This window comes from Rhipicephalus sanguineus, chromosome 2 (genome assembly GCF_013339695.2).
Source record: "Rhipicephalus sanguineus isolate Rsan-2018 chromosome 2, BIME_Rsan_1.4, whole genome shotgun sequence".
Classification (NCBI taxonomy): Eukaryota; Metazoa; Arthropoda; class Arachnida; order Ixodida; family Ixodidae; genus Rhipicephalus; species Rhipicephalus sanguineus.
Window position 1 is genome coordinate 31680793 of NC_051177.1, and position 21177 is coordinate 31701969.

Sequence of the window (21177 nt, forward strand, 5' to 3'; positions counted from 1 at the left end):
CGTCGATATCGGCGAGTCGTGTGGGCGAAGAACTATATAAGCCTTATCAGAGTGCCGAGGAAGATACGACGGCGCGAGACTAGAGGCACGCGGTATTTGTTTACTCTTCACCGAACCTCGGCGCGTACGTATGCGACGTGAAGGGGGGGAAAAACCGGACGCGAATAAATATGACTGATTTCTCTTCTAGGCGCAAGAGGGCTGTGCCACAAGAAGCTAGCGTGCCTCTTTCCTGCTTGGTCGGAACACACACATAATCAGTATAGAACGCCAGAGTTTCATAGAAAACTATATGTACAGGACTATAAGTGCCGTAGTGGAAGAATTTTGCGAGCAGACAATGATGTCCAGACTGATGATTTTTTTTTTAACGTAAGCACAACTCATCATCACTTCAGGCTAAGGCAGAATGGACTGAAGCTTGTTGCTAAGAATCTCAACTGGCTCCTCTGCGACTTCAGCTGGCACTATCTAATGTTTTGCAAATGTCCGAATTCTAACACTCACTCTAACGTCCTCTCACCCTCGACAGCGTTCTGCTTCCCTTGGTACCCTCGTTATTAATCTTACAGAATGCAGGCTATAGGTTTTAGCCTTCCCACGTTCACTCCTATAAATTTGTTATAAAACGCCAACTTCTAGCGCCTCCTACCACAATCTTCACATATCTGTTTTAGTTCGAGCCTAGGAACCGTTCGAACCGTTCTGACAGACCTACCTATCTTCTATCCGTCCCTTATATGCGATATCTCCAACCTAATATTCCAGCATTTAACGCATGAGCTTCCCGTTTTCCTGTATGCATTGTCCGTCCTACCGCATCCATCTCTTTTTAACATGCCGCTATCGTTGCAGCTCGTATAAGTTCTTTTCAGATATGTGTGTTGTTTTCCTGCGTCATTCCGAAACAGCGCACACTAGCCACAGATCTGAACTTTTAAGTTTCTCCTTCCAATTTTTCCTCTAAGAAGGATGTCTCGAGAGCCGAGGGGGAGATGTGGAAAGCATAGCGAAGAAGCGAGAGAGCTCAAATCGTTGCACTGACAATAGGTGAACGAGCGGAAACCCAACACTCGCAGCTGTGTCATCTCGTGTGTCGTGTTATATAGTTCTGCGCACAGAGAGGGAGCGCGAGAGAAAGACCCAGCGGTTGGCCTCGTCTTTAGCGAGAAAGACGAAACCGCGACGACGAAAAATGTGACGCACGTGTTTTCTCGGGAGGCTGCGACGCATCGCGACCCGGCGAAGAGGATGCGTTGCCGGTGCGTCCCGCTACGCGAAACATCGCGCGCTTCGAGACCATGGGAAACACGGATCTTCGTCGCGTGAGCAGCTTCGTCGCCTTTGCCGCCGGGATGCGCCGGAGACGAGAGGACAATGCTCTCTGTTATACTTTATCTTTTCCCGAGAGCTTCATAACGTTGCTCGTTTATATACGTGTATTTCTCATGTCCTGTTCTAGCGCAAGACGCATGAAACCGATGACGCAGAGGCTTCAATCATGGGAAGGAAAAAAAAAAAAAAAGACGAAGGCGTTTCATAAGTGCTTTTTCTTTACGCCTCACTCGTACTTATTTTTTCGTATGTTTATTGTGTTGTTTGTATTAATAGCTCGCTCTAATGTGGCGTACATACCCACCTCAGCACAACTTGCCATGCGCACGTAATAAGCACTCCGCAAAGTTAAAACTCATGAACTTGAAATTCAACGTGATAACGTTGGAAGTGGTGCAAATTAATTGCTGTGTTTTGAGGGAATGGAGAATTGCTTGTTAGTGCTTTCGAAGGCCAAAAAAAGTCATTGTCTTACACGTTTACACCTACGCTTTCGTTACACATTTTATGACTGTGGATTCAAGATTGTGAGTGAACAAAAATTTCCCCAGAGTCCAAGAGCTTCTGGCCGCCATCTCTTTAAAGGGACTCGTTAATTCTCGAGTCCACGGCGCTCCGACGGGAGTATAACGATCTTCTGAGAGAGTTGACGCGTCTCTTTAAAGAGAGTCAATACGTGACAGGACTCACAAAAACGAGTCAAATGACTCGTTTTTTCTTACACTGTACATTGTATAAATTGGCGATTGCTAAGTGTTCCAAGTTAGGTGGGTGGGGGCGTCGATTTGATTCGATTCAAATCTGCTAGTCACGACGACTAAGGCATGTATTATATTTTACTTCAGCGATTTGTATTTACCCTTTCGTCTTTAGTCAGCCACTTGGGGAGGCTGTCTCTACGTCAGATGGCTGAGCAAAGCCAAACTCCCCCCAAAACACGACCGCAGTCTTCGTGCAACTTTCGCAATATCCGTAAGTCCGCTACGTTTCGCTTCGTACTCGGACTACACAGGTCGCGACCGATGTAGAAGGTGGCAGAAGTTCGTGTGTGTGTGCGTGCATGTGTGTGTGCGTGCGTGCGTGTGTGTGTGTGTGTGTGTGTGTGTGTGTGTGTGTGTGTGTGTGTGTGTGTGTGTGTGTGTGTGTGTGTGTGTGTGTACGTGCGTGCGTGCGTGCGTGCGCGCGCGCGGAAAAAAGGCGGATGAAGGTGGGGGTTATGCGCACATTTCATTTCGGGTCCCCTTTGTCGCCGCCTTGCCTGCTGACCTCGGAGGTCAACTCGGGACTCTGACCCCGTGCAACGCGGGGGAGGCTTTTATAGTGCGACGTGTCAGGTGCACGTGCGCGGCGCGCGCTGCCTGCCATCTGACGCCCCGACACTACAAGAAGTGCACCGCCCGCTCTTCAGCGGCGACTCCTTTTCTTTTCACCAGCCGGTTTTTCTCTCTACATACTTTTATTACGAAGCAGGGCGAGACCCCGCATGCAGAACGGCGGTCCCGCGGCGTGATATCAAGCACGGGTTCCACCGCACTGTTTTTTTTAAAGCTCCTCGCTAGACATGTTGTGTTCCTCCGGGGTCACGGGGTCTCCCTCCCGCTTCGTCGCAGGAGAACTGAAACGTGCGGTCTCTGCTCCGAGGTCGGCCGGCGTCTCAATGCGTGGCTGCACCGATGTTTTTAGCTCAGTTCTGTTTCCTTCGTGCCTGTTCGCTTTCTTTTTACACTCTATTACGACGCTTTTGTACGATTTTTGTTTTTTTTTTATGTTGCGACTGCCAGCTACGTGGCGGTCGCCTCGCGAGAAATAGAAAATATATCGAGATAAACACACGCACACGCTGTGGTCTGTGACCCCCAAGGCGATAGCTTTCTTCAGCAAAGTCGTCGAAGCTATGCTCAAGAAAGAAGCGGGAGGAAATAAAGAACCAAAAATATAAAAGAAAGTGATAACCGGAGGCAACACGCCGCATGTTCAATGGAAAGTGAGAAGCGCTTAAAAAAAAGTACGAAAAACACTCAGCCTGGCAGGGGTTTGTTGAGGTTCGAGCGGATAAGAAAAAGTTACGACATACCTTTAAAGGGCGCCCAGGAGAGAGGAAGAAAGCGTGAAAGCTGCAGTTCAGGGAGAGAGAGAGAGAGAGAGAGAAGCGATTGAAGGCACAGTTGAACAACGCAGCTACAGCGGAGGAGGCGAGGAAATTTGAAGAAAGGAAAAAAAAAGAAGTGGTCTCGGCCTCCCTTTTCTTTTTTTATGAATGGGCAGGGAACGTAAGCGGGTCGAGGCACAAAAAAAGGCGAAGGCCGTAAACAAACTGAGAGATGAAGGCTGCGTGCGCGAAGCGGAGATTTTTCTGCGTGCGCAGCTCTCTGTTCTCTTGCCGAGACGAGAGAGAGAGAGCGAGAGAGAAACGATGTTCCAAGAACCGAACGGGAGTACTCCACTAGCCGTTCTATTTCGCCTCCCTTCTGGCTTCTAGCGCGCAGCAGTTGCACTGACTATGCGTTTTAAGTAGGTTTGTTTTCACTTCTATTTCTTTTTCTTTTCCTACAATGCCACCATCACCGATCAAAGAGAGAGAGAGAACAGGGCTTGACAGCTGTTCGTGGTCGTCAACCTTCTTCCATCGACCCCGCCACCTCATACGTATAAACACCCGGTTGTGCAACGGGAACGGCGCCTTTGTTGGTCCCGTATATATACGCGTGTTCAACATATTAGGTCGCGAAGCGTTGCATTTCCATTGAAATCGCCAACGTTTCCATCGCATTTCTTTCTCAAGAACACCCTTCCCATATGCGTTTGTGTGGAGCGGTTGTTACGACGCTATTACATAACGGGAAGATTCGAATTGAGTGCTTCTCGCACGCATCACACAGCGCCTATTTTCCCGAACTGAAGTGCACGGGCGATGTGATTGGATCTTGTTCGGTTAACCTTGCAGGACGTTCGCATCCGATAATGAGAGAGGGATACCAAAAACAACGCAGCCATGTGTATTTGCGAATGGCGCTTGCTTTCATGGCGTAAGTTGTGTTTATCATTTGTGATGGCAGTCAGAAGCGAGATAATGTGCACTGTATGTAAATGGCGTAGTACAAGTTACACGTATTTAGATCGGAATTTTTTTATTACTGCGCACGATGCGTGTGACAAGCGTTCAATTCGAGATCTTCCCTTATGTAATGTTGTCGTCGTACAGCTGGCGTGTAGTGTTGGCTACAGGGGTACCGAACAAGTTATATGCTGTTCCGAAAACAAGTACATATCGCCGCTGTTGTTTCTTGTAAGTTACACAGATAATACCCTGCTTTCTAGTCTCCGGTTATCCGAGACTATGGTTACGGTGCCGAGAAACTCTGAAGCAGTTCGGTGCAGATGACATCTATGACTACTGAGATAGATAGATAGATAGATAGATAGATAGATAGATAGATAGATAGATAGATAGATAGATAGATAGATAGATAGATAGATAGATAGATAGATAGATAGATAGATAGATAGATAGATAGATAGATAGATAGATAGATAGATAGATAGATAGATAGATAGATAGATAGATAGATAGATAGATAGATAGATAGATAGATAGATAGATAGATAGATAGATAGATAGATAGATAGATCACGGAGCCCTTGTACAGGCTCTATTGCCGTGGGCGGAGTTCTCAGCCCAAGACCCCATGAGTTGAGTCCGCCCTGTACGCGCCCTCGAACGTTGTTACTAGTATGATGATATAATGTGTACTCACCCGATATCTACTTGGCCAAGCAGCTTCCCGATTCCTGGTAACTTGCCAAGTGTAGGGGTTTTGTCCGGGCCGAAGATTATCCTGCGCCAAGTGAATTCAGCGTCAATCAAACGCCATTGCTTTGTCAGTACGCGCTGAAAGTTCTTAGTGGGTCGCGTAGCAACAGTAGATGGAAAATTGATCGCGCTTCATACGTGCAAGATTATATCATCAAAAATAAAAGCATGTGGCGGCACGGGGCATTGGTGAAGTATAATTTGATTCGACTGATGAATTTAATTATAGAAGTCAACAGATTTGGCCGGTAACAATTCCATGTCTAATATGAAATTCCGATATTCCCAAACAAGTATCAGTGTACGCATTTGTCTTTTATTATGTTTGCCACCGCGCAGAAAAATAGTGCCGCATTCAAGGACACTGAGACGCTGACGAGAGGCCGTGAACAGTCTTGCGCCGGCATTTTTGAAGGGCCGACCGGACAATAGTGCTAAGTTCTTGCACAGGCGTCAGGCGAAGCCAGTAGGGTGGCAACATTTCAAAAATTCCTTCGAATTACTGCAGCTATCAGAGGACCGCTGGAGATAGAAAGGCAGTCTATGCTGCTTAATTGCACTTTCGGGAACTTAGGATACGGCTGCTGTGAGAGACGATAGCAGCAATAGTGTATGCTAGTAGCACCTATACTGACTGTACAGTGCATCTGGCTCATCGCTTACGGTAATCTTACAATTCGGAGACGAGACACACGTTTGCATCCCTCCAGCCTACGCTTTTGCAACTCGTTGCAGTCTTAAAGAAGGTACTGGTTTAAAATAATCATAAATGCTCAGCAAGGAGAAAAACAAAGGAATCCGACAGGTGTTCCCCATGACGTTTTCTCCTGTCGTTCGCGCCTTCCTGTGCAAAAAAAAAAAAAAAGAAAGCTCGGAGCAATGCTCTTCGACCTTACTTTCACCTTCCACCGCTTCGCACGGTGCCCGAGTTCTAGTCTTCCCTCCAGTCTGGGTCGTAGCCGAACGCCAGGCCTATCTGCACCTCCTCCTCTCTCTTCCTCCTTTCCTTCGCGAGACAACCACCTCACGACCCGGTCCCGACCTACGACCGCCGTCAGTTTCTTCCATCTCTTTTCCTTCGATGTTTCGGAGCAGTGCGGTTGAGCTCGGTTGCCTCGCTTCTTCCGGCGTCGGCGCGTTTCATCCGAGCGCCCGTAAAACTCGGAGAAAAAAAAAGGAAGGATAGTAAAACCGCGGTAAGCCGCCCATATAAAGGGAGAGAGTGAAAGGAAAAGAAGGAAGAGAAAGCCACGATTGACGGCGCATACGCGGGGACCGCCGCAAGGAATGGGCGCTAGCTCAACGGCGTCGAAGGGAAGCCGGCCGGGCGGAGGGCATTGTTCTTGGCGCAAACAGAGCCGCGACCGCCGCCAGAGGAACGGCTTCTTCCACGCGCTAGTGTGTACACACGTACGCACACCGCTCGTATACGCGTCGAGATTTTAAATTTATGCACGGTCACTATCTCCCTCCTCCTCTCCTCTTCTTTCTTGTGTTCTCTGTTGTGCTTCCCCCGCTCACGTGGCTCTGGATGGAGATGGGCTCGGGTAATACAGGCCTCGAGCGGGCAACAGGTCTCTCCGTTTCTCTTCCCTTTTTTTTATGACACTCGCCTCCTCCTAAGGTTCCATCTCCTCCTCCTCCTCAACTTCGCCCGGGTCTAGCGTGAGAATCGCCGAACCGTTGCTCGGGCTCCCCGCCGATGCAACGGTCTTGCGAAGGAGGTCTCCTACGCTCTCCGTCGACGGCTCCCCGGAAATTGACAATATCTCGACGGGCGCTGGTTGGGTAGAGAGCCGTCTTGAGGGGCTCCCTTCTTGCGCATTACTTGGGTATCAGCGGCTTTCTTTCTCTTCGAGGTCTTCTTTATTCCACTGCTTGTCATCTTGTCTTTCTTTTCCCCCCTTCTGCATTTCTCCAAAAGTTTATCCGTGTTTTCCGTTATGAGGCAAGGCAAGACAAAGCACCGGCGCTATATGTCCTGACTTTTTTTTTTTTTTCTAGGAGTTTCCTAGCCCTACATTTAAACAAGACACGCAAGGAAGGATGATGCTTTCATCGCATTTTCTATTTCTCCGCACAATAGGCAGAGTGAAAGTCTCTGGCAGCAGCGCCTTAGGTTGCTGAAATCGCGCGATTCGCCTGTATATATTCGTTGGTGGTCACGAATTAATGTTCGAGCTCCAAAAGGCGTTGCCATTTTCAAGGGCTTCAGAGCATGTCGTGAAAGGATCACTAGAGAGAGAGATGGTAAATCAGGGTGCGTAAGACTTGCTTCATTAGCTGTTACGTGCATGCGGAATAAATCATGACTACTGTAGAGGAGATCATTTTTGTTTGTTAATTTCTCTCCTATTGGACTGGATCAATTGATAAAATAGATAAAGTGTTGCTCAGGGAGCATCCTTGAAGCATTCGCCTGGTAACCTCTTTGGCGTTTTCGTTATATTTTGTTAGACTACTCTTTACATCAGTTTTTACATTATTAATGTATGTACATCTGTGTACATGTATTAATAATGTATCCCGGAAGGTTGTTGTTCTGCGGTGTTCCGAAAATGTATAATTGAGGAAAGCCATTGAAGGCTGTTGTTTGTTATTGCCATATTACTGCACCTTTAACGTTTTTCTTTTTCACTAAGTACTCAGATGAGTGTTCATATTTGCAATGTTGTGAAAACGGATTTGTCCGGGACAGACCATGCTCGAGTGACGCGATATATCTCGGAGAATGGGACGCGTTTTGTTAGCCAAGAGTGTCGCTATTACTATTGGCAACTGGGCTCAGTGAGTCCCAGCAGAAGCCAGCAAAAAAAAAAAAAAAAGAAACATGCCTAGATGATCCTCTTTTCGCCGTGAAAAAGGTACTCACTTGGGAAGTGCGTTAGCGCGCTATTACAGCAATATGTTCCTAAAGCCTTAATATTTTTTTAACCAAATTGCTTGTGTCTGCGTATTAACCCTTGGCTCGTGCTTAGGGGCGCGTCTTCTTTAATTTAATGTAACATTATCCGGTTATTTCAATTCACTGACTTGAAACTGGGAAAACAACAGAACATGCTCTTCCATTGCTTTTTTTTTTCTTCATTAACACCGTAGAAACGTTTGCCATGTTCAAAGCAGCAACTGCCTTCAAGAAGACAATACCCCTTGTCGAAATGTTGGCTCCAGCGACAACCCGTGTTCAAGAATTTTTCATCTGTTCAAGCTCCTCTGTTCCCCTGAACTTCTAGCTGATTTGGTTTGCCATGTTTGCTGCATTGCAGAAACGTCTTTTATATCACGCCCTGTTTTCGCGCTTTGCTCGCTTTACTAATGTCATTCTTTTAGAAGCAGGGGAGGGGGGGTGGCAGAGCCGGCGATTCAATAGCTGGCAACAGTTCCAATTTCAGGAAAATAAGTTCCCCTAACACAATTGCTTCAGCAATTGCTTTTCACGCATGAAAGACCATAAGCTCCAATATGCATACACCCTTTCGTCTCTCGAAAGCAGTACATTTCCATCTTCAATTTGAAAATACGTTTATCTTTCCATCTCTTTATGTCTCGAGTGTCACGTATGCCAAGTTACAAACGGCAGCTGCCATCTACTGCAAGCACTCCTCGAGTCTTGCTGCGAGCGGTAAACGAAAGGCTACCCGCCTCTTTTGTGCCGCAGACGCTGCGGCGGCGCAGGTCGGCGAGCTGGTCACGTGATCTGTCACAACGCGTCTCTCTCAATGTCAGATTTGTCTGGCGACACGGCGAGAACCGTGTGAACGGTCTGGAAATGACGAACTACCACTACTACATAGGCGCAGGACCCACATGCCGTGTCGCCCGCCGGCTTCGGAGGCCACTGCCTCCGCGAGTCTCTTCCAAGGACAACTCTCCTTTTTCTTTTTTTTTCTATTGCAGGCTTGCCACACATGACTAATGTCTCTCGGCCGTGAAATATTTCTCAGCGGAAGAGAGAATCACAGCGGCCAAGGGACGATTCTACGCCGGCGAAATTGCGCGGGGAGAAGTGCAACATTATAATCATGCTCATCTCCCTTTCGCAGATCACGTGGGGTTTCCCTCACGCAGGCTTTTAACACCTCGTTGACCTCGTGCAAACGAAAATCACACGAATAAAAAAGAAAGAAAGAAACGATTCACCCACTAGGACATGTTAACATCGATCATGATCATCAGCGTCCCGTTTTTATGACTGATCGCTTACAAAAATTTATTTAGACAGTCTATAGAGTGTCTAAACCCATTTTTAGAGTGTCTCTAAAAATATTTTTGTAAAGTATGAGGCGGAAATGATGGTCTATAATTAAATTTCTACCGGGTAGTTTGGGCTAACGTGTCAATTCAGCCCAGAAAGTGCGCACATAGATACCTTTCATTCATCACCGATACCTAAGCGCGCACAGACAAGGAAAAAGAGAGGTGACCTTGTCTAACCAACTAGCCCAAAAATCAGTGCTCCTTGTTTTCATTCATCAATCGTGTCCGAAGTAACGTGAGGCTACTAACGCATTTAACTATTTTAAATAGCTGGGATTGCAGTTAGTTCGATGCGGCAGTCTCCAAGTGCAGCCGCCAGGGTCATCGCCAAGAGGGAGAGGCTTCTGATGTTCTTCACGGTTTCAATTTCCGCCATTTCGACGACGTCAATCAGTATGAGTTTATTAACCATATGCTTGGTATGCAACTCCAGTACTGTCTCAGACGAGCAGTTTTAAATGGTCACGTGGTTACTGTGGCGTATTATGCAAGTTCACCGAATTCTCAGACATACCTACTTGAGCTTCATAATGAGTGGTGGCGCTGCGATCTGGCGCAATCAACCTCCTACAGGTCGAAAGAGTGTGTTTGTGCGTATGTGTGGGTGGGGGGATGTACAAGTATTATAACATCGATCGAAGACTCACGCACTGGACCTCCAATACTTGCTCGCGGCGATTCTATCAAATTTTGCGTTGATATCATAATAACGAAGGGAGAACACCTCTACCTTGTTGCCATGTTGTTGTCAACAAACATATTTAAATAATGCCACCTGTGTTATCGAAGAAGATCAAAACACGCGTGAACCATTGGCGTATGCGCAAACACTTAAGAGAAAGCATTTCTTTATTAGCTAACGAAAACAACGCCATCAATTCACTTGATAACTCAGCGGGATCTCAACAGTACCACGCACTCTCTCGAACGTGCGTTATCAAATAGGATTTGGGTAAACAGCCGTATTTAAAGCACGTGTGGGCAGGACACACTAGAACTTTATTTTAACATGGTGTTAACCAGTGCTTTAAAGTGGTGCCGTGCATTTCTGCTACACCACGAAGGTGTACAGTGAAGCGGCATTTTCGGCCGAGCAGGCGGTCAAAGCTGGACGACACCTCGCACATAATCCGCGTCTTGGTATGGCTATTGTTCATGATGACCACTTCAGGTGAAATATTCTCAGCTAATTAATATAACTTATGTTGTCGAGTAATCACTACAAATGTGTGCAGATGCATTCTTATAAGCATGTAGGTATACGGATGGGTACAGGTGAAGCAAAGGTTATACGGGCTCGAGGCGCAAAATGAGATCGGGATTAAGAGAGAGAGAGAGAGAGAAGGAATGTAGGAAAGGCAGGGAGGTTAACTAGACAATGCGTCCAGTTTGCTACCCTACACATCGGGAGGGGGAATAGGGGAGTAAAAGAGAGAGAGAGAAGGATAGACACATGTCACATCACACACACAGTGCCGAGTTTCACAGGCGGTCGCTCAATAGGGTTCTTTTCAAGTACCGCAGTAGGGCTCGTGTGGCTTTCTGGGCTGATATGCTGCGCGACCAGGCTCCTAAGATCTTTGCTTCATTAAAGGGACGGTCATCCAGTCTATCCAAGGCACACTGGAGAGTCCGGCGATCTTCATCAAATTGGGCACAGTGGCACAAGAGATGTTCAGTAGTCTCTATACAATTGCAGCTTTCGCACATGGATGAATCGGCCATGCCAATGCGATGGCTGAATGAGTTAGTAAACGCTACACCGATCCACAACCGGCACAGCATTGTAGCGTCACGTCGAGAAATCTTGGATGGCAGTTGTAGCTGGAGTAATGATTCAAGGTTCTTAGGGCGAGGATTGGAGACACAAGCGCTTTTCCGCTTGTTACGTGCCTTAGTTTTTGTCCTATTTCGAGTCTCAAACCTCTTCTAGTCATGTACGTATCAATCACCTCGACAACAGACGTTACGTATAGGCTTATTCCTTCTTTGCTGGAATGACTTACACGCGCATGCGCGCTTCATGTAGAAGCAGAAAACCTGTTGAATAGCTTTTTTGTCTTTGTCCCCGGTATATTCGGAATTGATAGCGAACCTATATGGACAGCGTGGAACTGGTTAGACCAAAAATTGTTTTCGGAAACGAGATCATTAGGTCATGGCCGCGTGCATCACTGGCACAATTTGCCTGCAGGTGACGGGCCTCCGAGACTCGCGTTTAGAGGTGATGCGAATCTTCGCGCACAAAGTATATTAGTAAACATTTAATTAAATGTATGCAAGGAGACGTTGGCGCGGGCTACTTTTTAGCTCGTACGTGCAAAAGAGGAACGCATTACGAAAGTACTCAAAAGTACCGGCGAGTGTTTCGCGGGTTGCGACAAAAGCTACAAATGCACAATCGAAATTCACAATCCAGAAACACACTTCGCTTTCTGAAACGCGAGCCCGTGTTCCACAGATGATCTCGCGCTAGAATTGTTGATAAGAGATAAATTGAACTAGTCGAGACACTGGACGTATACTATACATGGTGGCTAGCCAATGGCAGAATCTCGTAGGAAAGAGAAGCATCGGGAATTATGACTCCATATAAGAAATACATAGGCTATGATTGTCATTGCTTAGCACGGGACAGTGCTGCGAACATAAGTATCAGTAAACATTTCGTTGTTCTCAACATTGGCAGATTCAATAATTTTAAGATATAACACGGAATGCTAATTTGCCCGAGTGCGTAGACGCTTATACTAATACAGGTTCTTTGGATGAAGTATAACATGTGTTAAAGACTATTTGTGTACATTTATCTTGAATGTGCCGCCCAATTCCTGGCCGGTATCTATTTGGCTCCTTTAGGTGCCTTGTAATGAGCAAAAACGTGCAGTGATGACGGTGTTGCAACATGTCAGTTTAGCCTGATACACGCCGTCCGCTTGTATAACACGTGCGTTTCACTAAATGGCCAACTATATACACAATTGCAAACGTTTGTAATACGTCAAGTAACTGCGCCCTGAAATTTAGGAAGGCTTTCAGAAAACCTTTAATCTAGCCTACATAATCTAGGCGCCTATAGCGTATAAAGAACGTTTACACAGAAAGCCCCCAAAGCATGATAGCGAACGAAGCGTGTGCCCAAATGTCGCGCAGCCCTTATCAGCGACGGTGAAGTGTCAAACAAGGCACGCTTCTTCTGGTAACGGAGGGCGACCGTGGGTCCGCTATGCAGATAAGCGTGTTTCCGCCGTGACACGCGATGTGCGTATGAAATACAGATAGGCTAGATAATGTAAATAAACATCTTATCGGCGACGCAGATGGGAAAGGGTTCGCTCGTTCAAGACGCCAGAAGGTCTGCATTCGAAGTGGAAATTTTAAGCGCCGTAGTCGTTCGGGCGTGAATGCGAGCAAACGCGCAAGAGAGAGAGAGAGAGAAAGGCGAAGGAAACGCAGGGAGGTTAACCAGGTTGTACCTGGTTTGCTACCCTACGCGGGGAAAGGGAAAGAGGAGGAAAATAATAGAGAAGGTGAGGAGGAAAGAGAGAACAAGTAATACGCTAGCATGCATGGCAGCGTTCAGCGTTCACCGCGCATAACCAGAAGGTTTCAAACTGCAAACTGTCACAGAGTACGGCTCGATTTCAATCCTATACGAGCAAAGGCGACCGAAAAATAAACGCGTTCGAAGGTCCAAGCGAGCACTTCGGCTGTGCCTGAGCCAAATGATATCTATGAGAGCTAACAGCGCATGGAAACCTTTTATGCGAGCTATATCTTCCCTTCTTATCGCAAACTGCGTAAACCTGTACGTTATGCATATTTCGATAGATCGCTTGCGTTTGGTGTTGTGACCAAGTCTGCTCTTGAAGGGGCAAAAGGGGGGGGGGTGGCTAGTTGGGGGTGGCGGAGAAAATATTATGGGAGGAGTAAAGCTTCCCCCCGTGTCCCCTCCCCTCCCCTGCCCTGGCACAAATGGTGATCTTTACCAGTGGAGAGAAAACTTAAGAATGGGGGTCATATGAACTGAACAAGAGGATGGCAAAGGTATTGCTAAAAACGCGCTTACCATCGCAACATCCAGAGATATTATAAAGATTGAATATGCGGCTACAGCGGACCCTACGCGTTTATATACCGCATATACAAAAGGCCCTATAGTATTTTGAAACTTCTCGGCTAAGTGCAACTTCGTACTGAGTAGCCCCATCACTGCCGTTTTTGTTGCATTTAACTCAGCAACTGGCGATAGCACGCGACCCGCAACTAAATAATGGGGGCTTGAAAAAGGTTCGAGGACCCCTTTAACCCTGCTCTAATAAGTTTCCTTATTACTGCTTGAGCGCTTATGCAGCCAACTCCAGTAGCTACAATTCCGTGTAGGTTAATGTTGCATCAATTATCTTCCTAATGAACAGGCGCATCCTGCTGTAGCTCACACAAATAATTAATACACGATATATCAAAAATTAAAGTCCGTGGTTTTACGTGCTAGAATAACGATGTGGTTATGAGGCACGCCATAGTGGGGGACTTCGTATTAATTTTCACGGCCTCGCTTTTGAACGTGCACCTAAATATAAGTGCACGGGTGTAACTGCATTTTGCCCCTACATCAATGTGCTGCGAAGGACTCGGGTCATATGCGAAGGACTCCAGGTCATATGGAAACAATCGTTAAGCGTGTGCATTTCGCAATCTGACAAAACGATAGATCGCCCCAACAGGCGATCATCGTTTAGCTTACATATACGGAAGGCTTCCGTATGTTCACGAGGTCTGTGCTCGACTGTGATATTAGTTCGCTAGGGGAAAGATTTTCCCTCGCAGGCTTTACAATGAGATTAAACAAAACATTGGAGCTCGGCCCTCCCTTTAAGGTATTAGGTTGGCGGAGACGCTCGTTCACGCAGTAGCCTTTTGCCCAATGTATATGGCTTTTACGCAAGACAGATGATTCTGATAAACGACGCCAACGGCGCACATTCTAGACTTCTGCACAAATAAGTCGCCTTCCGACGAAAACAAACAGCGAATATAAATAGAAGCTCTAGAAACATTTTATCTGTTACCAAGAAACTATTTACAAAGGCAATGCCATCGTTGCGTTCAGTGATGCAATCCTTGACAGACTTGATAACTGGTTATGTATAAAATATATGTTCTGCGTCTAGATTGATGGCCTTACAAAAAGCTTTCTGGAGCATTTTTCTCAATAAACTTCAGTTCTTAGCGCTTGTTCTATGTCCGTTGTATACCTCGCTGTTTTCATTGATTTTTCCGCGCTGATGCTTGCACGTATCGACCGCTGGTCAGTTGATACCTCCTGAATTTCAAAACCCAGAACCACCGAAAGATGAACGCCTTCCACGGGTCTTGCTAAGCAACGTCCTGGCATTTCATTACAATGTGCTGACTAGTAGCCGGGCATTACAGACCCCTGTCAAAATTCACAGGTGCGATTCCTTGCACTAGGCATCACTTTTTTCATGGTTCGAATGTGGACAAAGGTGTGGCTACACATGACGTGGCTTGTTTTTTTTTTTTAATTGATTTTAATATAACGCAAGTAATGTCTACATTTTCCCACTCATGGCTTAGTCAGACTGCGCTTGCGCACGCTGTCTACCGAAATGAATACGCCACCATTAGTCGGGCAAAATGTATGGCGGGAAAGCTATCTTTACAATTAGGAAACGGGTCTGAGCGACTGGTTCGGGAACCCGTGCCTCGCCGCATGTTTGAAAAACAACATTTTTATATATTTCGTACGCATACCACAGATGTACTAAATATACAAAAAAAGTCATGCAAACAAGGCAAGAAAAAAAGAAGTTGTACGCTCTGTTCCAAGCTTTTAATTTTGATTTCTTCGCCCTGGGATCGTTTTTAAACGTGTCTTTTGAATTACACGCTTTCGAAAATTACAGTGTCTCGCACGATTACGATCGGGGTTCATCTACCGGGAGCCGAGCCAACTCGTTTTCGGTCCGGATTACGCCGTACACTACGCCCCCTCTCCACCCAATCCTGTACCGACCACATCGCCAATTTTCGCCCGACGATAATTAACGGCTTGGGCACGACTAATTATCGCCGCGATAGGCATCGATCGTACCTGCACTTTCCAGCGTCGCTCCGCGGCAGGCGCGGGAGGTTCAGGGTCTTGAAACATACGGACGATGCCGATGGGCGAACTGCAGTCGGGCACAATCTGGTCAGGCTCGAAGACCATGTCGTCGCACATAACTTCCTCCGCGCACGGTCGGCAATCCTTTAACGCCGCCGCTGTCGTTGCGAGCGCGCCGGTGGTTTCCATAGTCGGCAGGCATGCGAACCTCTCCCGGGCCAAGTCTCGTGCCGAGTCCTAAACGCGACAGTTATAATATCGGTACTCCGTTTCGTTCGCTGGCGACCGTATCGGATACGCGTCTCTTTTCGGCGAGCGGAACACGGGATTCGAACCTCGGCGCACGGGATAGCAAAATCATGGAACACACACACGTGCGCGCGCACACACGTACGGGCACCGTCGCGCTGGGAGATGTTCACGGCGCGTACGACGACGCCTCAATGGTCCTTTCTTGTTTGCTTCGCGACTGCTCTCGTCTCCCTCTCCACACACGCGGCCCGCACTCTTGCCCGAAGAAGAGGTGTTTCTATATTTTTATAGTCGCTTCCTCCTCACCGACGGAGGAGACGCTCCCGTCTCTCGCTCGCGCTATTTCCTCTCTCTTTCTCCTTCCCTAGTACAGCAGCTTGCATCTGATTGGCGGCGCTCTCTCACTTCCTCTCTCCTTCACTCCGTCCTACAACTGTGGTGGCGTAGTGCCCCTAGCTTTACCCTAGTGGCTAGGTGATGAACACGCGGTAGCTACCTATAGCCGCCATAGAAATGTTCGGCTCCGATAGTTCTTCCATCTCTCTTCGTTTCCTGTCCCTCTAAACGCTGACCCGTGCTATCTATTAGGAGTTCACGAAATGGCGTGGTTCTTCCCTTCACAATACCACCTCTCCCTCCCCCCCCCCACCCCTTTCCCCGCTTTCAGCACGACCTGTGCAAGAGCTGTCATACAATAGCCTGAGAGTTAAGGGAAGCCTAATATATTAAGAAGAAAGCTCGCATGTATGAGCGCAGGTCTTCGGATCTTCAAATCCTCAATACTCCTGTGTGACGTCTTCTTGAGTTGCGTACGAGTATTTTTGCCTGTCATTGCATTCTACGCATTTGCGCAGCGAAGCATGGCATATATATCACTGGTGTAGCCGGATGGGCTCACCCCCCCCCCCCCCGAAAATTTTCAATTTTGCAATTTTGCATGTGTGTACATACAGGCACACATACAAACACACGCACGAACATACACATAGTTACACCCTCCCCACCCCCCTCCCCGAAAAAATTTCTGGCTACGCCATTGGCATATATGGGCGTATTTTCGCGAAATGAAATTATATGTGATCATCATTTTGAGCCATAAGCTTCTACAGTTCTTGTGAAAGATTGCTCGTGTCCTGTAGCCTAAGTCGTTTATTCAGTGTGCCTGAGCAAAGGCACGGGGTCCGCAAGCAACGCCCCGGTATTACGGGACAATGTGCCTATTGTAATACGTAATACATATATATTGCGCGACCGGAGCATCCCGTCGGTAATCGCTACGTGGCCCGCCACTCGAGCGGATACTTTTTTGCTTCCGCCGGATGTTAACTCGTAGAGGTATCTTGGCAGTCACACACGGCATGCCAGTGGAATTGTGTCTCTTTCTTCGAAGCTACGCATCAGATTTATTTTGTTATTCGCGATGGCATCATATTTTGCCAGTACAGTATATATTAATACGGGTGTTTTTCCGAGGACTACCAAAAATTTCTAAAAAGAAAATTTCTCGAACACTAATGTAGGGTGGATGTCCATAAACGTTAAAATCACGTTAATCAAAAGTAAATCGACTACGATTCACAAGCAGTGCGTTTTGCCAGTCCTATAACATACGGCGCAGGAACTTGGAGGGTAAGAGATAAACACGAGACGGAGTTAAGGACCATGCGCAGCGTGCGACTGATCGGAAAATGACAGGTGTAACATTGAGACGTCGAAACACAGCAGAACGGCTGAGAGAACAAACAGGTGTAGCGGACATTCTAGTTGACATCAAGGGAAACAAACAGTACCTGAGCGGGTCACGCTATGCGTTATGGTACGGATATTTGGTGGTCGGTTGGCGCTGTGTATGTTGCCACTTTAATTTGCCCGTGTTGTCTTGCGCTACGTTTAATAATGGTATATTACCAACTCAACCAGCAAGACGTCCTTCTGAAGGTCGGTTAATGGAACCGAATGGACACCAACCAACGGGAAGCGCAGCCGAGAACGGCTGAGGTTGGGTACGGTGATGCAATTTAACAAATTTGCAGGCGTAAAATGAAACCTATTAGTGCAAGAAAGGGTAAAACGTAAATCATTGGGGGAGGCCTTCGTCCTGCAGTAGGCATAATAAATAGGCCGATGGTCATTGATTAACTTTATAACTCATTACGTGACGGCGCATACTACAAGTGACGAATGGTAAACCGGCGTGTTTTCAAGGCGTATCCACTTTGTGCGAAATTTCATGGTGGCGTCAGTTTCAAGGTATACTCGTTCCAAAAGTGTGCACCGAAATACATAGCGTTGTAGTTACGTTTGTGCGTCAGCGCGCAAAATAGCTTTTTATTACGAAATGGTGTGGAACAAACATTAAATATCACCGCAAGTTCTTTTTTTTTTTTTTTGCCGCATGTCTTTTACTGGAAGTTTCTTACGGCATATCTCAATATCAGCGCCATGCATACTCAGACTTCGTTTCAAGTGGATAGACACCTTGCAAGTTCGCTGGTTGCAATTTTTCAATTGCAATATGTGCCGTGAAGTCATCAGCTTTAAGGATAATTAGTGAATCATAGGTAATTAACTGCTGATCGGCGAGAATTTAAATCTCATGGGCGTCCTCCGAGCCTATAAGCATGCCCACGACGAAATTGTTATTTTTCCTTGAAAAAAGTTCATAGTTAAGACATTTTTGACAGTCTTCGGAAAGACAAACCGCATACAGAGGAACAAGGCGCCTTTTCACTCACATCCTGTTTCTGTTCTCGCGACTTGACGAGCATTGGCCTGAAACCTGCAGTGTCTTCATCATATCGCCGAGACCGGTACAACGTCAGATAAGAAATGAAGCACACTGAAAGCAGTTGTCAGCGTCAAGGCGATCGTGTGTTAGGCGTGCAAGATAGCGTGGACGGGGAGTCAGAGTGAAATCATCTCACGTGCAATGTTATGGGCCTCCTCCTTGGATATATATCGATAAGCAGCGCGGTTTCACGTTCAGCGGAGGAGTAGAAAACGAGAAAAAAAAAAAAAGGCAAGCGAAGCTTGCACTAAACCACGCAACTTGAAACAGAGGAACCGGATGATTCTGAAGGCTAATCTGGCTGCTTCTAGGTTGTTTCTAGGCCTTAGGGTGATGCAGGTTGTTCCTAGGTTGCTTCTAGGTCGTAGCTAGGCTTTAGCTAGGTGACGCTAGGTTGTTTCTAGGTTGATTCTCAGCGCGGAGAGGTTCGCGTTAAACCACGGACAGTCACAGACGAGACACGGATTTCCAAACTCCACAGACAGAACCTCGCGCTGAAATCAAGCTTTCGCACCTCTCATAGACCTACGGGCACGTCGTCGTTGGCGTAGGCCTACCATCGCTTCGGGGTCTTCTCGCAGCCGCCGTTGCCTATCCCGTTCGTTCCCTAGTATTCTCTCGTCGTACGGGTCTACGGCTCGCCGCCGTCGCTTCGCAGCCATTTGTTGGCTAACTGTTCCCTTCTTCATTTTTAGTGGAAGTTGCGTGTAGTGGGACTTATCCAATTTCTGTGGCACATATTGTTTATGATAATGATAGTTTTCTTCATTTTTAGTGGACCAGTGATGAGTAGCGGGATTTACCTGATTTCTGTGGCGCATACCCGTTTACGATGATGATAGTTTGTTGGCACTAGGTGAACAAGGAACGATTTGCTAAACAGCTTTGCTGTTAAAATTTAATTATATTTACTTTCTGCACTCACATTTGCAGTCTAACTCGCACAAACGGGCCATGTTGATTGTGGTAATAGATGTGCCGAACAATTATTCTCTTAATAGAACTTTTTGTTGGGCTAGTTGGTACATGCTTACTGAAAAACCAAAAAGACGCGTACCATCAAGGAAAAAAGTAAGGACAGGACAGAAAGGGCGTCTCTTTTTATTTTATAGTTTTTTTCATTTCAATAAGCTTTGTATTCAGCCACCAACGAAATGGGACATATGACAATTCTGTAGGATGTTTAACTAAACAGAGTAAAAAGAACAGGTTCAGCATAGAACTATGCAAATAAGTCTGCACTAATGATGGGCATGTGATGGTAGCACCACCTATCAGGCGCGCCATCAACCAGCCGCTTGCTGACCTTCACATATGTCACATATGTAGCGCCCAAACCCTCATAAACTCTACCCACGTGACTCGACAGAAGTTGCCAACTCACTTCCGACGTTTTCATAGTCACTGAGTCATTCATAGTCAATTTCAATTCTCGCAGCATGCACAAAGCAGCACCGAGGAAAAATAAAGACATACACACATACGGTGTGCTTACAGCGCAATTTGAGCGCGTTCGCTGGATCAAGTTTCCTGACTGTGGTCATTGTTGACTGAGTGAGACTATTCCCACACCGTATGATATTTCACAGTACCCCATATCGATCACTATTTATGTACAATAAATACACAGGTCCGATGCCACGTGTGGCTGCTTCTCAAGGTACTCACATTTCTCACTAATGTGCAATCTGTGTGCCATACCGCACTCCATTTGATAGCGGCGCCATCTACCGGGCGAGCTATCAACCGGCCACTCGCTGAACTTTTCAAGGTATTGACTAAGTAAACATGTAAAATCCATACGAGGGACTTCACGAAAGTTGCCTGCTACGTCATTTTCATTGTAGCTGAGCCGTCCCATGGTCAACTTCAATTCTGCTTAGTCATTATCAAGATTGCCGCGTCATAGTCACCTTCGTCAGTATCATCAGCATATCACTAGGGTGTTGTTACAAGTTTTGCTGCTGGCATGCATGACTAATTGCACCCAAAGATCCACGCCCTCCTTGCGTTCATTTGCACACCAGTTTGGGCTCTTTTATGCTACCAGCCGTTTGCTCCCCCGTTCCTCCAAACTTGGTGTGTACGCAATGTCAAAAAACACCGTACTAAGTTTACATGCTAAATATAATTGATGAAACCGCCTGCACACTGACACGCGTATACTTTGGGAAATGGCTTTAAGTGAACGGAGGAAAAGGGCGGAGGAAAAAGGTCGGGAGGTCTGTGTATGCGTATCCTCTGGATTTCTGTCCGTTTGATCCGCCAGATATGTGTCGATACTTCCTCTTTGAAAGTGAATGAAACTGCGATACGATGTGGACGTACGCAAGGTGCGCCGCATGGTTGGCAGAGGACTTTTTTTCTGTGCGTGTGCATGTGGTTTTGCCTCGTAACCTTTTCCTTGTTGTTCACTTTTAGTTCTTGTCAATCAAATTGCGAAGTCTCAAAACTCTAAAAATAAGTGAAACAATGGTTAATCGCCCTATTTGTACCACGTAATTAATACCCATTGACGCATATATTGCACGCAATAAGTATGTTACGTGTTTACAACAAAAACTTCCCGGTTCATACTTTTTTAGCAAATGGCGCTTCGTTGCC

The 21177-nt window shown here is 46.7% G+C and overlaps 1 protein-coding gene across 2 annotated transcripts in view; it reads right to left on the reverse strand.

The window, feature by feature from the left end:
- LOC119382666 (Krueppel-like factor 5) overlaps positions 1-21177 on the reverse strand; it is a 73672-nt gene that overhangs the window by 24318 nt on the left and 28177 nt on the right. Inside the window, exons 1-2 of one of the 2 annotated variants that reach the window (XM_037650464.2) lie at positions 15522-15976; positions 5091-5171 (exon numbers count right to left, since the gene is read on the reverse strand). In XM_037650464.2, coding sequence (XP_037506392.1) covers positions 5091-5171; positions 15522-15722 — 282 coding nt within the window. In that variant the 5' untranslated portion in view covers positions 15723-15976. Of the gene's footprint in view, positions 1-5090; positions 5172-15521; positions 15977-21177 lie in introns of those variants that run through there. The other variant, XM_037650465.2, reaches the window with a different exon arrangement.